Source organism: Anas platyrhynchos, chromosome 6 (genome assembly GCF_047663525.1).
Source record: "Anas platyrhynchos isolate ZD024472 breed Pekin duck chromosome 6, IASCAAS_PekinDuck_T2T, whole genome shotgun sequence".
Classification (NCBI taxonomy): domain Eukaryota; kingdom Metazoa; phylum Chordata; class Aves; order Anseriformes; family Anatidae; genus Anas; species Anas platyrhynchos.
In genome coordinates this window covers 20,250,843-20,264,113 of record NC_092592.1, presented here as the reverse complement: position 1 = coordinate 20,264,113, position 13,271 = coordinate 20,250,843, and the positions used below count along the sequence as shown (strand labels likewise).

Genomic DNA, 13,271 nt, shown 5'->3' with positions numbered 1-13,271 from the left:
AACAGTGACATGTGTTAGACTAGATTTCCTGCCTACAATCTGATCTGAAATATTTTTGGACTGCTACCATCGTTAAGGAAAATACCGAAACAGGAAACATTGGAATGCTGTTGATATTTGCAATCAAGTACACAGTGCAAACAGCATTTCCTTTACCAGAAGTGTTTAAGTCCTTTTGGTTCTCTGCATTTACATTTCTCTTAAATAATCATTAGTGCAGCCAAAGATAAGGACATTTTAACCACTCAGCCACCATTAAAAGCAAAGAGGGTTGCATAGATGCTGAGTGCACATAAGGTTTGTTTAGGCCTGGGGAAGAGGCACAAGAACAGGACAAGCATAGCCCCGTACTTCCCCAAAATGCTCCCAGCCTTCACGTCTTTGCAGCTTAGGGGCTTTCTGCAGCAGAGGTACTACTGTGGTACATACTAGCCTTTACAGGTTTTATTTGCATGAATTCATCCCATCTCCTCTTGAACACTTGCATTTTCAGCATTCACAAGGTATGTCCTCACTGTCACAATGGTAATATCCCTTTGTGGAAATAAAATTCCCAATGTAAGCTCCAACCTGTGTCTGTAAAATCCCTCTTGGCCCATCTCTGCTGCCACCCCAAATGCAGATCTGACAGCATTTTGCACACCTGGCTCTCAAAGAAATCATTTAAAATTAATCAGCTATCAAATTAATAATCAATAAAGGTTTCTTCTTTCACAAGACATCTCTATGATGATGAGTAAAATGAAGGACTGGAAAATTTCTCTCTCCAGAAACCCGGCACAGCTGGGCACACCGGCAGCACCAGCTGCAGTGCCGCCCAGCCCGTGGAGCTGCTGCCGTCAGACCTGGAGCCCTGGCCAGCACGGCTGCTTGGCACAAGGGACCAACTAACAAGCCACGACTGCAGAGCATGGAGACCTGACCCAGGAGCTGGCAGTGTTGAAGCACAAGTGATATCCTTTTGTTTTCATACACAACTACCTACAAAGCCAGGTGGACAAAGAGATGCAGTTACAGGGGCCCAGAAGGGGACAGCTCAGAGCTTGGGATAAAATATCCTCAACAGAAAACAACCAGGAAGGACAGCATGATGCACATGTCTGTCTTTTGGCATTAAAGCAGAGCTTTCTCCTCTGAGAAAGCATCCTGTAGTATCATATTCCTGATAGAAACACATCTCTAGCAGCTATCAAATCTCCAAACAAGTAAGCGATTCCCTAAGCAGAATTTTAGTCCCAAAAAATGAGGAGGACCAAAGACTTAAAGTTCCCTGGAACTACCTGAAATGGATTTCATACCAAGTAATGGGCAGAAATATCAAACCCTGGGGTGGATGAGTAGTTAGATCACTGCTTTTTTCACATCCTTGCAGTCTTTACACTCTCCTTGGCCATTTTGTCATTTGTACTTGCTGGTCAGTAAAGCAGCAGGGTCTACCACACTCTTCATGCTTCCACATTTAAAGACAGTCTTGAGTTTTCACTCAAAGCTCCTGCGTGGCTTTACACAGCTGCACAGAAATCTCCCTCTGGGCAGCTTCCACATCCAAGGCTGAAAAAACACGCATTGAGTGGCTATAAAGCTAACGACTTGATAATGAACATTTGCAAACATATTTTCCAGACTCATGACTGGTAAGAGTGAGCTTGCCCACAGGCTCAAAGAGCCCCCCTCTCCCTCTCCCTCTCCCTCTCCCTCTCCCTCTCCCTCTCCCTCTCCCTCTCCCTCTCCCTCTCCCTCTCCCTCTCCCTCTCCCTCTCCCTCTCCCTCTCCCTCTCCCTCTCCCTCTCCCTCTCCCTCTCCCCTCTCTCAGCCAGAACCAGGCAGCATTGGCTTGCTAAGATCTAGAAGCCAGATATTTGGGGGCAGACAAGAAGCACTCCCTCACAGGAACACTACAGGCTGCCAAGCTAGGGGCGAGCATGAGAAATGCTGGGGCTAACACGCTGCTGTAATGCTCACCACCCATTCACACTGCCTTCCTCTGCTCGGGTCTTCTCTCTGTGAACTCCCTTGATGAATTGTCAGGCTTGTTTTGGCCAAGGCCCATCACTTCCTCCTGAACTGGGAAATGCCTGCTGAACTGCTGCCCCTGTGCAAGCTACAGAAAGAGTTCCCTTATCACAGGAGAGCCGCAGCAACTGAGCTACCGTGTCACTTAGGGCATGCTTTTGTGCTTCCCCTGCCTTGAAGCTGGTACCTGTGGCTGCAATTCGGGTAAATCCCCTGCACCCCTGAAATGCCAGGCCCCAGTACTTTTAAGAAGCTGAATCAAGAGACTCCAAAATGCACAATCTTTCTGAATCTGTGAGTGACAAAACCTTGGTAACTAATAGCTTGGACAGCACACAGCCATGTATTTTAACTGCTAAATTCATGCAACAGGAAGAAAGGTCATCTCTGGTCACACCTCCTCTGCTATGAGTGAAGTTTTTGTGAGACCCATCTTGGAGTTCTTGCTGTAAGGAGCCACAGAGCAGGCTGACAGACTCTGCCACAAATTATCAGCCGATTTCTCACAGGGAAATTTGTTTTCATAAGGTCAAAGTGCAGCAAATGCAAGCAGCACTAGGATTAAAGGCTGAAATGCAGTTCCCCCTTGCCATTCAGTGCCTGGCCAGACAAAGCACTAAGAGGTCAAATTAAACAAACCAGCCAGGGATGTCAAACCAAAACACAGCTACTGTCCACTCCACCTCCCTCCTTTTCCCTGTCCCCAGTCTCACCAGGCGACCTACCTGCTGACCGTCAGGGTTAGCTCGTCTCCGCAGCCCTTGATTTTGTTCTGCGCCTCGAGGTGCGTCATGTTATCTGTGTTCACGCCATCAATGGCTATGATCTGGTCGCCTATACACAAGTTGGCTGTTGCAGCTTTGCTACCTGGAGTCACCTGCGAGAAGACAAAATGAGTGAATGGACTGTCCAGAGAGCCACTTTCCAAGAGACATCTGAAAAGCAGCTGCAGCGCTCAGGGCTTCTCTTGATGGTACCTGGAAACAAGGAGGTGAAAACTAAAGCAAATCTCAGCAGAAATCTATATGGATACAGGTCTTTTAGATAACCAACTCTATTAAAATGAGGAACCGGCTTCTGTTTTGGCACCCGCATATAGAGATTTAGCAGGGAAGAGACAGGTAAATGGCAAAAATTTTATTTTCATTTGAAGCAACTGGCTTTGTAATAGAGAGTAACAACAGAGGAAGCAACTCTGTTCTTTGCTGGACAGAGAAGTGCTCTCCAAAGCAGAGGGTGCTGAGAAAAGCAAGGTAGCCCAAGCCGCTAAGAAAAGAGATGCCAGAAAAGAGAGAGAGAATTTGAGTCAATGCTAATCATAAACACCTTCATCTGCATCACAATGTCTTTTGGTTCCTTCCTTGGGAAAAAGGTTTGGGCACAAGATTTTGGATTGCATCTTTAGTAAGCTGGTTCAGCCCAGGGGCAGGTGGAGCAGACTCACTGACTACAGTGCGATCGATTCCAAAGCAGTGCTTGATCTAACAAGCAGAAGGGGAGGCAGAAAGGCATCACAAACCTCATCTTTAAAGCACAATCTGACAGTACTATCTGAAAAATTGGCAGCATGATCCCCAGCCTCCCAGTCTGACCTCACCTTGATACATTCTGCCATATTGCACCTCCCTTTCCTCTTCATGCTTGTTTTGTTTCCCAGATACACTATGGCACTGCTAAAGAGCTGCTGTGCTCTGCCTGAGAAATGTGGGATGGGAAGGAGCTCAGGGTAATCTGCTGAAATCCCAGACAGAAGACATGATGCAGCAATGCCACCGGTATGGTACTCCTTGTGAAAAAAAAAGATCCCCGCTAAAACTTGGCATTTTCAAGCTAGTCAAGTGAAGAGCTCATTCACTTTTCTCTATTTCTGCTAAAGAGGTGTCCTCTTAACAACCAAGACCTCTCTGGGGAAAAATTATTGCCAGGGTTGAAGGTGAAGAATGTCACATTTGCTGGTGGCTTTGCAATCGCTATGTAAGATTTTGTGCAGTGTTAATGACTTTGTGGGAGGGGCATCATGATTAATGTGGGCTTTCATCAATTATTTAACAGGCAGAGGAAATGAGAAGGGTGGACTGCTTCCACCCTTCTCCAACTAAAACATGCCTTGCAGCTGGGACACACCTCATTTATGAGTCCGTTGCAACTGGTATTCTTTCTACGCATTCGTGCTAGGTTTCAGCATGCTGGAAAGCAGCTGAGCAAACCCAGCAGGACCGTCAGGCATAAATAAACACTGTTCAGAAGATTTAGAGTGCTCCTAAGGTGGGACAGGATGGCAAACCATTCCCCCTAGGGAAATGTTCTCTTCCTAGAGGTGTCACCCATTATCTGCAATCACTGCTTTCCCTGGGCCAAAAATGAGGCTATTCAGCACATCCCCTCGCAGCTGCAGTGGGATATTTTCCCTAACCAGAAGGAAGATGACAAGATGCTTTTTTTTTTTCCACCTCTCTGCTAAGTCATTAATTTATGGAAAAGGGAAGGACACAGATGCGTATCACGGATGTCCAACTTGGCTAAGGTGCTCAACATTAACCCCAGGACCTTCGGAGGGGTCAACGAACAGTGCCTGTCTACCTGCTCCCTGCTTGTAATGCTGTAAGCGGACTGTGAACAGAGGAAGTGCTAATGGAAAGCCCAGACAAGGCACCAGCTGGATAGAGAAAATCTGTGGCCACCAGTCCCATGGGATTTGGGAGCTGCTGCTAGAGAAGCTGTGAGACAGATCCCTGAAGACACCATTGCAGCAGAGGGAGCTCGCAGGAGACACATTGTGGGTCCTGGCCTGGTTGCTGGGCCTTTACCTAGTCCCTTCTCAGTGCCTTTATTTCGCCCGAGACAGGAGAGGGGCACATTACTCAACCCCATGAAGAGCGCTGAGCTCAGCACACAATTACCGTGATTCATTTTCAATCAGACAAGGCTGCGAAGTGGTCAAGAATAACGCTGGATTAACACCACCACTGGCACGCTGCTGAAGGCTCAGCCATATAGCTTGTATTTAAAGACCGACAGCCTATGCAGCATTTGGCAGGCTGCTGGAAACGATCCTGGACCACAAGGAGCAGCTGAGCTGGACACTGATACTGAAGCCTCCTGGAGAAACCCCAAAAACCACCAGAATGAAAGAGTGGCACCCACAGAAACACCTCAGTGCTTTGCCTGGGCTTGCGGTTCCTCTTCTGTGTCCACTTCAGAGGAATTTGAAATTTGAGTGCTGATCTCCATCAGATAAGAGCTGGTGATTACACCCATTAGGTACCCTGCAAACCTCTCCCCTAAGGGGAAGCCACAAGGATGCACAGTAATGAAGAAGATAAGCAAACTTGCCAAAAGGAAACTTGCTTAAACACCCAGCTCCAGTTCTTGAAATAACTTGCCCTGAAATGTAACCTTCCACAAACCATTTCCCTGCAACATCCAGCTCATGCTCTCTGCCAGGACTGCTCATAGCAAACGTGCCTACACAAGAGCTCAGCACCGCAGGGAACCCATCCCCCAGCCTTTTAGCATGATTAATAACTCCTAATGATGCTCCCTCCCCCCTTGCAGCATGGTCTGTTCTCATCTCAGTGCTGCTTTTGAGAGGTGCTCACCAGCCAGTTAGCGTCAAGATAGCAGAAAGCCAGCAGTTATTAAACAAGGACCTTTTTCTGCCTTTATTTGCGTGGTGCCCCTCTCTGGGCCGTGGCAGCATGGCAGGCAGGGTGCTCAGAGCACTGGCAGCTACTGGCCAGCTTGCACAACCCAACAAGGACTCCAAAAATGAACAGCCTACAGGCTCACAAGCTGCACAAGGGCATCGATGCTGCACTGCCTGACCCTGCTTTGCTCCTCTCAGACCACCTAAAGCTCTGCACCAGCCTCTCCCCCTTCTCCCTTCTCAACCAACATCAGAGCAGCAGCCTGGGAGAACAGAGGGGATGGTGGCACAGCCACCTCGCACACCATGGGATGCAGCTGCACCTCTGTGTGGGAGGGCGAGGAGGGCTGAAAGATGCTGTGAGGAGCAAAACCTGCAAGCACGACTGCACAAGTTACATCTTGTGCAAAGGCTGAGCCTCCTGCCTCCTTAAAAACTGCTCCCAGCTGGCTTCCGCACTGGGTCCGGCAGCCTCTGGCAGAGGGGACGTGCCTCACCACAGGCCCTCAGGACACTACATGGGATGAATAAAGCTCTGCACATCCTGTAACATCATGCCCTGAGGCTTCCTTTGGAAGCAAGCCATGCCCTACCTCCCGGTGCTTGCTCCAGTGCAATTGTGTAAGACTTTGCCATTAGGTCATTCCACTGTTGAGCAGACAATGCTGAGACACGCTGGCAGTACTGCGTGATATTGTACCTGAAATAGGTCCCAGAGCTCAACTGTTTTTTAGGTGTTGCCCATGGAAACATCAGCGATGTTGGCTGGCTGGTGTAGGTATCTGGCCTGGGTCCATCCATGCAAGTGAAGCTGTCTCGTGTCAAGCAGTTGCCACAAGAAATGCCAGTTGTGACATGGGAACAGGCCCAGCTTGCAGGGGCAGTCCTCCAGCAACTGGGCCAGGAGCAACTTCACCCTCCAAAGACCCACCTCTGGAGGTGGGGAGGGTGTGCGGCTGGAGATGTGACAGGCAAGATCTTCCTGTCCCACGTAACCTGGGCTACTACTGCAATAATCCAGTCACTTACAACCAGACCATCCAACCAGGCCCCTGACACCAGCTCCGTAAAACTAAGAAGCAGCTCAGACTCATTTGCCAGAGTACAGAAGAAGCCCCATCGTCCATGGGCTTGATTATGACATTTATACTGAAGTAATGAATGTATGCTTGGACCCCTCTTTTTGAAGTGGTCCCTCAGATTCAGGGTTGGTATGGCTGGGAGAAAAACCTACCCTCTTTTGTCATACTATAAAGTGAGGTTTTGTGTCCATGGGCACCACCTGGCCCCACTCTGCCTTCCCAGTGCACATGCTTTGGGCTCCGCCTTGCCAACACCATGGGGATTTTGCAAAGTCTAGGTTTCAGACTCCCAGGTGGTTTTCCTGCTGTCACTCCCTCGCACTGGGGGCCAGGCAGCCAACAAAGGTCTGGGCTGTGACATGTTAATCCCTCAGCTAGTATCTTTGGGAAAGAGCATTTGCACTAGGAGAGAAAATGCTTTGATTTAGCAGAGGGAATGAGATGTATTTGGCTGCTTACCCAGCTCCAAGGCCCTCTTTATAAAACCTCTGTCTGTCCCAGAGCTAGCCAAACACAACCACACTTTACATTTGCTGCAATTAACTCCATACATACTCTCTAGCAAGCCTTGTGAGCCCTTTGCAGAGATACACGGCATCTCCTTTCCTTCTGCAGGCGAGGATCCGAGAAGCAGCAGTGGGATTATTAAGGGAAAGCTGCTGCCCGCAGCAAACGAGAGAGAGGAAGGGTGGGAAGCATGAACAAAATGCTGCATAAAGCAGCTCAGAGTGAGTCAAGACATGTGGGCAGGTCTGAAATTCAGTGCCCTTTCTGCCCTTCTCCCTATCCATTCAGGCACACTGCTTGCTTACTCCATCAAACCTCTGCAGTTTCTCACAGACCCTACAGCCTCCGGCACCACCCATCACTCCACACCTAGACACACATCTCAAGAAGCGATGAAGAGATAAGAAAACAAGAAAATTAAGAACAACAGTGAGGGAAGAGATCTGGATTAACAGCACCTATCTGTGCTGGAGAGGAAAATCCAGCTGCATCCCTGCTGGACAGAACAGACGTGCAGCAACATACTTATAAGGCCACCAGTGACGAGACATCCCTGACATTGTTTAAGCCTCCCCACCCGCGCACACTGCTGTTTTACCATGAGTAATGTACTCAGCACCGGAGCATTATGCTAAGCAGCCACAGCTTCTCTCAGCAAAAGCATGCAGCTGGGTCAGCAGAGATCAGAGGCTATGAGAAAATGCAGGCAGGCACGTTCCCCACCCCTGCTCTTTTTAAGGGAGGGGGGCCACGGGCTGGTTCCTTAAAGCAGCTCCAGGAGATTGCTCTTCCAGGCTGCCACCACCCCGTGCACTGCTGCGGTCAGACACTGCCCAGCCCAGGGCTCGCCCAGGGGATTCTCAACACAGAAAAGGGAAGGCATCAGACACCGTGTGGAGAGGGCTGACCTCAGGAAGGCAATGCAAAACGTGGGTCAGACTCCCTGCATTGCACAGGAGTAATGCTGGAGGCTGCGCATTCCCACAGCTCATTTTGTAATGTGCTCTGTATTTAAAAAAAAAAAAAAAAAAAAAAAAAAGGAACACAACCACAGAAGTATAAAGTTTTCTTACAAGGGCTCAAAACATTACAGAATGCTGCTCATCAGCTGAGCCTTTCCTGATGGTTTATTTCATCCTCTAAATAAAACAAGATGTGGTGTAATCAGCAACCATCTAAGATACTGTGTCATGGTCCAGAACTGCATCAATTGTTTATGCAGTTTAGGCCTCTCTCAATTTCCGTGTTTACAATGAAAAAAAAAAATCCTTCCCTGTTTATACTGAAAATAAAAAAAAATATTTAAAAAATCCATTTGCTGCAGTTATTTTGATGTAGCACCCTTAAAACCCAAAGCATTTTACAACCCCTGCCCAGGGGTGCCCCAGGGCCCAACAGGGCGAACATCCCTGCCATGATGTGGGGCACGCAGCAGTCCCGTGGGGCAGGAGAACAGGATGGGAACAGACAGATATCCATTTCTGTGCTAAGTGTGAGTGAAAATGGAAACGGCTGGGGGAGCTGGCAGCCATCAGCTCCCAGCAGCTGCAGGGAGGCGAGTGGGGAAGTTTTGGTGCTCGGTTTGGCAGGTAGTGACTTGGCGCCTGGCTGCCCTTGAGATCGCAGGATGCTGCACAGAGGACAGGGGTGTTCCCAGCACCATGAGCTGTGCAGGCAGCGCTATGGGGCTGAGCACGGCGTGGCTGCTCCTGCTCAGGCCGCTAGGCAAGATGGGAACAGAGGGGCAACCGAAATCTGCATCTGCAGCACCCACTCCAAATCCACCAGGGCCACCTCCGCCCAGGGCAGGCCTGTCAGACGTGATGTGGCCTGAGGAGAGGACAGGGGGACGGCTCTTCCCCGGCATGCACAGCAAATGCTCAGGCATGCGCTGGGCAGATCACCCCCACATACCATGTCAGCCCGCCATTTTGCTGTGGTTCAGCTTCACGCCCCTCCCCACATCCCTGAAAATCCCAGCCAGCCATGTCTCCTCCCGCCTGGCAGCCTAGGAGCCCCGGGTATCTCGCGAGTCACTGCCTGCCACACACACATACGATACCATGAGGTAATCCGACTCACACCCCCTCACGCAGGTTTTGGGCTGGCGCCGCTCCCCCTGTGTGTGTGTGACAGTGCCAAGCCAAACCCGACAGCTTCACACCCCAGGCACTTAGTTCGGCGTCTGACTTCAGGCCATTGGGCCTGGTTTTAGCACTGAGTCACGTCTCTGGGTGTAAGGAACCAACATCTGATTACCTTCCAGTTCTATACATGCTATAAATCCAGAGATGTTCAAGCACCATGAGTAGATGAAATATCAGACCGAGCATGGATGAATTCCTGTCACTGTTGTTGAAATCAGCAACATGCGTAATGTTGGGCGTTCAGGTCTTTAATATATCTGCAGAACTAGGTTGTCTTTAAACCACTCTTTCAATGGGAAAATGCTCAGTGTCATACCAAAATGTGGATACTGAGGTGCTCTGCCTTTGGCCAGTGCCACAGATTATGGCAGACATCACTCCTCAGTGGGGCTGGGGATTCTTGGCCTGACAAAGTGTAAATCAAAACTCCCTTTTACCTGTATTTTGTGTCAGCCATGAAAGATCAACACACCACTAGTACAAAATATAAATTTAGTTCAAGAGCAGGGCTTATGGAACAGTTCCATGTGTATATTCAAGTGCAAACAGAAATCCAGTGTTTATCAACATAAAATGCAAACTAACAGGAAAGAGCTCGTATTACCTGAAGGACAGAGGGGGATGGGGTCTGTTATCTGTGCAGCTTTATCAGCTGTCTCACTATGCAGCTGCTTGCTTCCTCTGCCAGCCCTGCTGGTCTCACAGGAATTTAACAGGGAACTACCCCGTGCACAGGGCAGCCCCACCATCACCACCATCCTGTAACATGTCAGTCCACAGCTCGGGCAGGAGCTGGGAAAAGCTCTGCCCCATGGGCTCACTGCTGCTATCACCCAAAGGGTGATAAAGACAATGGTCTTGCCTACTCCTGCAAGCAAATCCTGCAGGGTTTGGTCTCAGGTTCATTACACTGACCAACACAATGCTTGTTCTGAGCAAAGATTGAAATAAAATGTCCACCATAACCCCACATTTTTTTAAAAGAAACGTAAGCCAGGAATGCCTATGAAGAAAGGAAGAAATGAGGGATTTCTATGAAGAAATCCCTCTGAAAGAAATGGGAGATCCACTAGAAAGTCACACGTGGAGCACTTGGGAAATCCCCACGTTTGGCTCTTGCTGGGCAGACTGGTCCAACACAACCTAGGAACCAACCTAGGAACCAGGAGCATTTGCACCAGAAGATGCTCCTGAAGTATTTGAGCCTGAGGTAGTGCCAAACACACAGTTCAAGTGGAAAGGGAGTTAGGGAAGTAATGAAAGACAGGGCAAGAGCAGCTGTGGAAATACACTTATCTTTCATCTGCTACTCTTGTAAAACACAACAGGACATTGGTGCCATATAGCCACTGCCAGCTGGGAGCTCACAGCCTGGCTGCTCTGTCGGTTCCCATGTCCATGGCACCACTGCTCCCCACTTGGCCCTGAAATTGAGGCTCCAGGCTCCAACAATTCATGTTTACATCTCAAACAGTGCTGCCTCCCACCAGCAGGACCGGGATAAGCCCCCCTTGCAGCAGTCGCAGGTTGCGAAGATAAAAGCCAGTGGTAAGGCGCTGAGGTACAATGGTGATGAGGGCCATAAATACCAAGACCAGCTGAACAGCTCACCCTGAGGGTCAGCAGAGGCCAAATCTGAGCTGCTGACAGGCAACACAGGCTGAACGTAGGCACCTTGGTTCACAGGGAGGTGTAAGACACCCAGCTCAAGCCCGTGGGCAGATGGACGCAACCCTCTGGGCATGCCTGCGCCACGGCCCCACGACTTACATGCTGCAGCACAGAGCAAACATAACACTGCTGGGGAGGGACAGCCGCACCGCACCCTCCCTGCTGCAGGCGATGCTCTCATCACACTCCCCTCCCTCCTGTTCACCTCAGCTTGCCCCCCCACCTCGCACCTTGGTGGGACCGAAGCCCTCACAACCCTTTTTTACATGGTGAAGGGGGGAGCTCGCTGAGAGCTTTGTCACTAAGCCAAGGGGAGAAACCCAGCAGCCTTCAGAGTGAACCACAGGAAAGATTAATGGTTTGAAGGCTTGGAGGGTGAATTAACAATGTCAGAGGAGCTGCCAATTGTCAGCGTTTTCGTCACCAAAACCAGAAAGGCTATTTTACTACATTTCAGTCTCCAGAGTCACAACCAATTTCTCACGAGGCAGTTATTTTTGCCGCTTTGCTGATCTACATCCCTTGGTATGCGACCATGAGCGCTGGCACAGACAGTCATGGAGAAGAGGTAGGAGCAGCGAGGTGGAACTTCAGACATAGTGCTGCCTTCAGACATAGTTCTGCCTGAGTCTCTCGCTGGAAGGAAATGGCAGCAATTACCATAACAATGTACTAAATATCACTTCCCCTACGCTAAACCTACTTTCATGTCCCAAACAAATGCTTTACAGGAATGTGGCGTTATGACTGCAATTGAAGGAGAACAGAGGGAAAATTAATAACGGCCCCCCCGCTGTGGGTCTGACCTCACCAGCGCTGCCATCCTGCAGCCCGGCGGCAGGACCAGCGGCGGGGGATCCCAGGACAGGAGGCATTTAGAAAAATCACAAGTTTTTGCCACCCTCAGAGGGATTCACAGAATGCGGTGGCCTGGTCCCAGTTCTGCGCTGCCTTCAAATCCCAATGGCCCCAGGTGAGGAAGGGCCGTGGGAAGTGGGATGTATCGGACATTTCCATGACATCAGAGGGACAACCGCAGGCAGCCCCGATGGGATGCTGAGCAGGGCACCCCACGTGAAGCAACGGGTGGCTTGGGGTGCGTTGTCCCCAGCACGAAGAGATGGGCACACTCGGCCCCACTTTTCATGGGTGTGTGGCAAGCAGCTCGGGGCAGGGCCCAGCTCTTTGCCAGAGCACCACAGGACGTGAGCACCCATAGGCGGTGACAGCGGGGTGCAGGTGGGAGCAGGGCAGCCACAAGGAGCCCTCAAGTTTTGCCGTCTGGAGCAGAGAGAGGCAAGTTAAGTTACACCTCTGAAACCGTTTGGATGTGAAACTTTAAACTGCCATTTCCCAATTTTTCCTTAAGTGGGGGTAAGAAGGGCTTGCAACAGAAGCAGGGAGAGGCTTGCAGAGGTCAGTGCGGCTCCTGTAAACAAAGGCTGCTCCTGTAGCTATACAAGGCAAGCCGAAGCGGCCGGTCCCACAGCGGGGGCAGCTCCCCGGCACGGGCACCGGCTGCCGCGGATTTCTCCCAGATCGTCCAAAATCATATAGAGAAAAACGGGGAAGAAAAGGAAAAGACCCCCACGGACACCTGGCTGTGTGACCACCCCCGTCTCGGCACCAGCAGCCACCTGTCAGCCCCGGCTCCCCTCCCGCGGACCCGCTGCCGCTCCGAGCCGAGCCGTGCCAGCCTCCAGGGGTCCCGGGCAGCCCCTGTCCCCCTCCCAGCCACCACCCCGGCCCCGCCGAGCCCTACCCGAGAGATGGTGAGGGGCTGCTCGAAGTCCCGGCCGCCCACCAGGCGGAAACCCCAGGGCCCGGGGCCCTGCAGCACGATGCGGAGCGTCCCCATGTGCACCTCGCCGCACAGCCCGGCACCACCGGCACGGCACGGCCCGGCTCGGCTCAGCTCGGCACGGCTCGGCCCGCCCTCGGCCCGCCCCCGGCCCGCCCCGGCCCGCCCCGGGCTCCCGGCCCCGCGGCCCCGGGCAGGAGGAGAAGGGCTGAGCCGTGGCCGGCCCCGGAGGCGGAGCGGCGGCCGCGGTGCGGAGCTGCTGGTGCCGGAGCTGCTGAACCCCGCGGCACCACCCAGCCGCAGGCGAGAGTGCCCCGGTGCGGCACCTCCGGGGCAAACGGGGCTCGTCCCGCCTCGGGGAGCTGCCGTGTTAACTCTGAAACCTAATGGTGGCGGGGGAGATG

General features: G+C 51.3%; 1 protein-coding gene across 3 annotated transcripts in view; it reads right to left on the bottom strand.

Annotated features, from left to right (window-relative positions):
• Positions 1–13,025, bottom strand: part of PDLIM1 (PDZ and LIM domain 1) — a 40,368-nt gene extending 27,343 nt beyond the window's left edge. Inside the window, exons 1-2 of one of the 3 annotated variants that reach the window (XM_027460901.3) lie at positions 12,829–13,025; positions 2,739–2,890 (exon numbers count right to left, since the gene is read on the bottom strand). In XM_027460901.3, coding sequence (XP_027316702.1) covers positions 2,739–2,890; positions 12,829–12,924 — 248 coding nt within the window. In that variant the 5' untranslated portion in view covers positions 12,925–13,025. The remainder of the gene's footprint in view (positions 1–2,738; positions 2,891–12,828) is intronic. The other 2 variants (XM_027460905.3, XM_027460903.3) reach the window with 2 other exon arrangements.
• Positions 13,026–13,271: the final 246 nt, after the last annotated feature.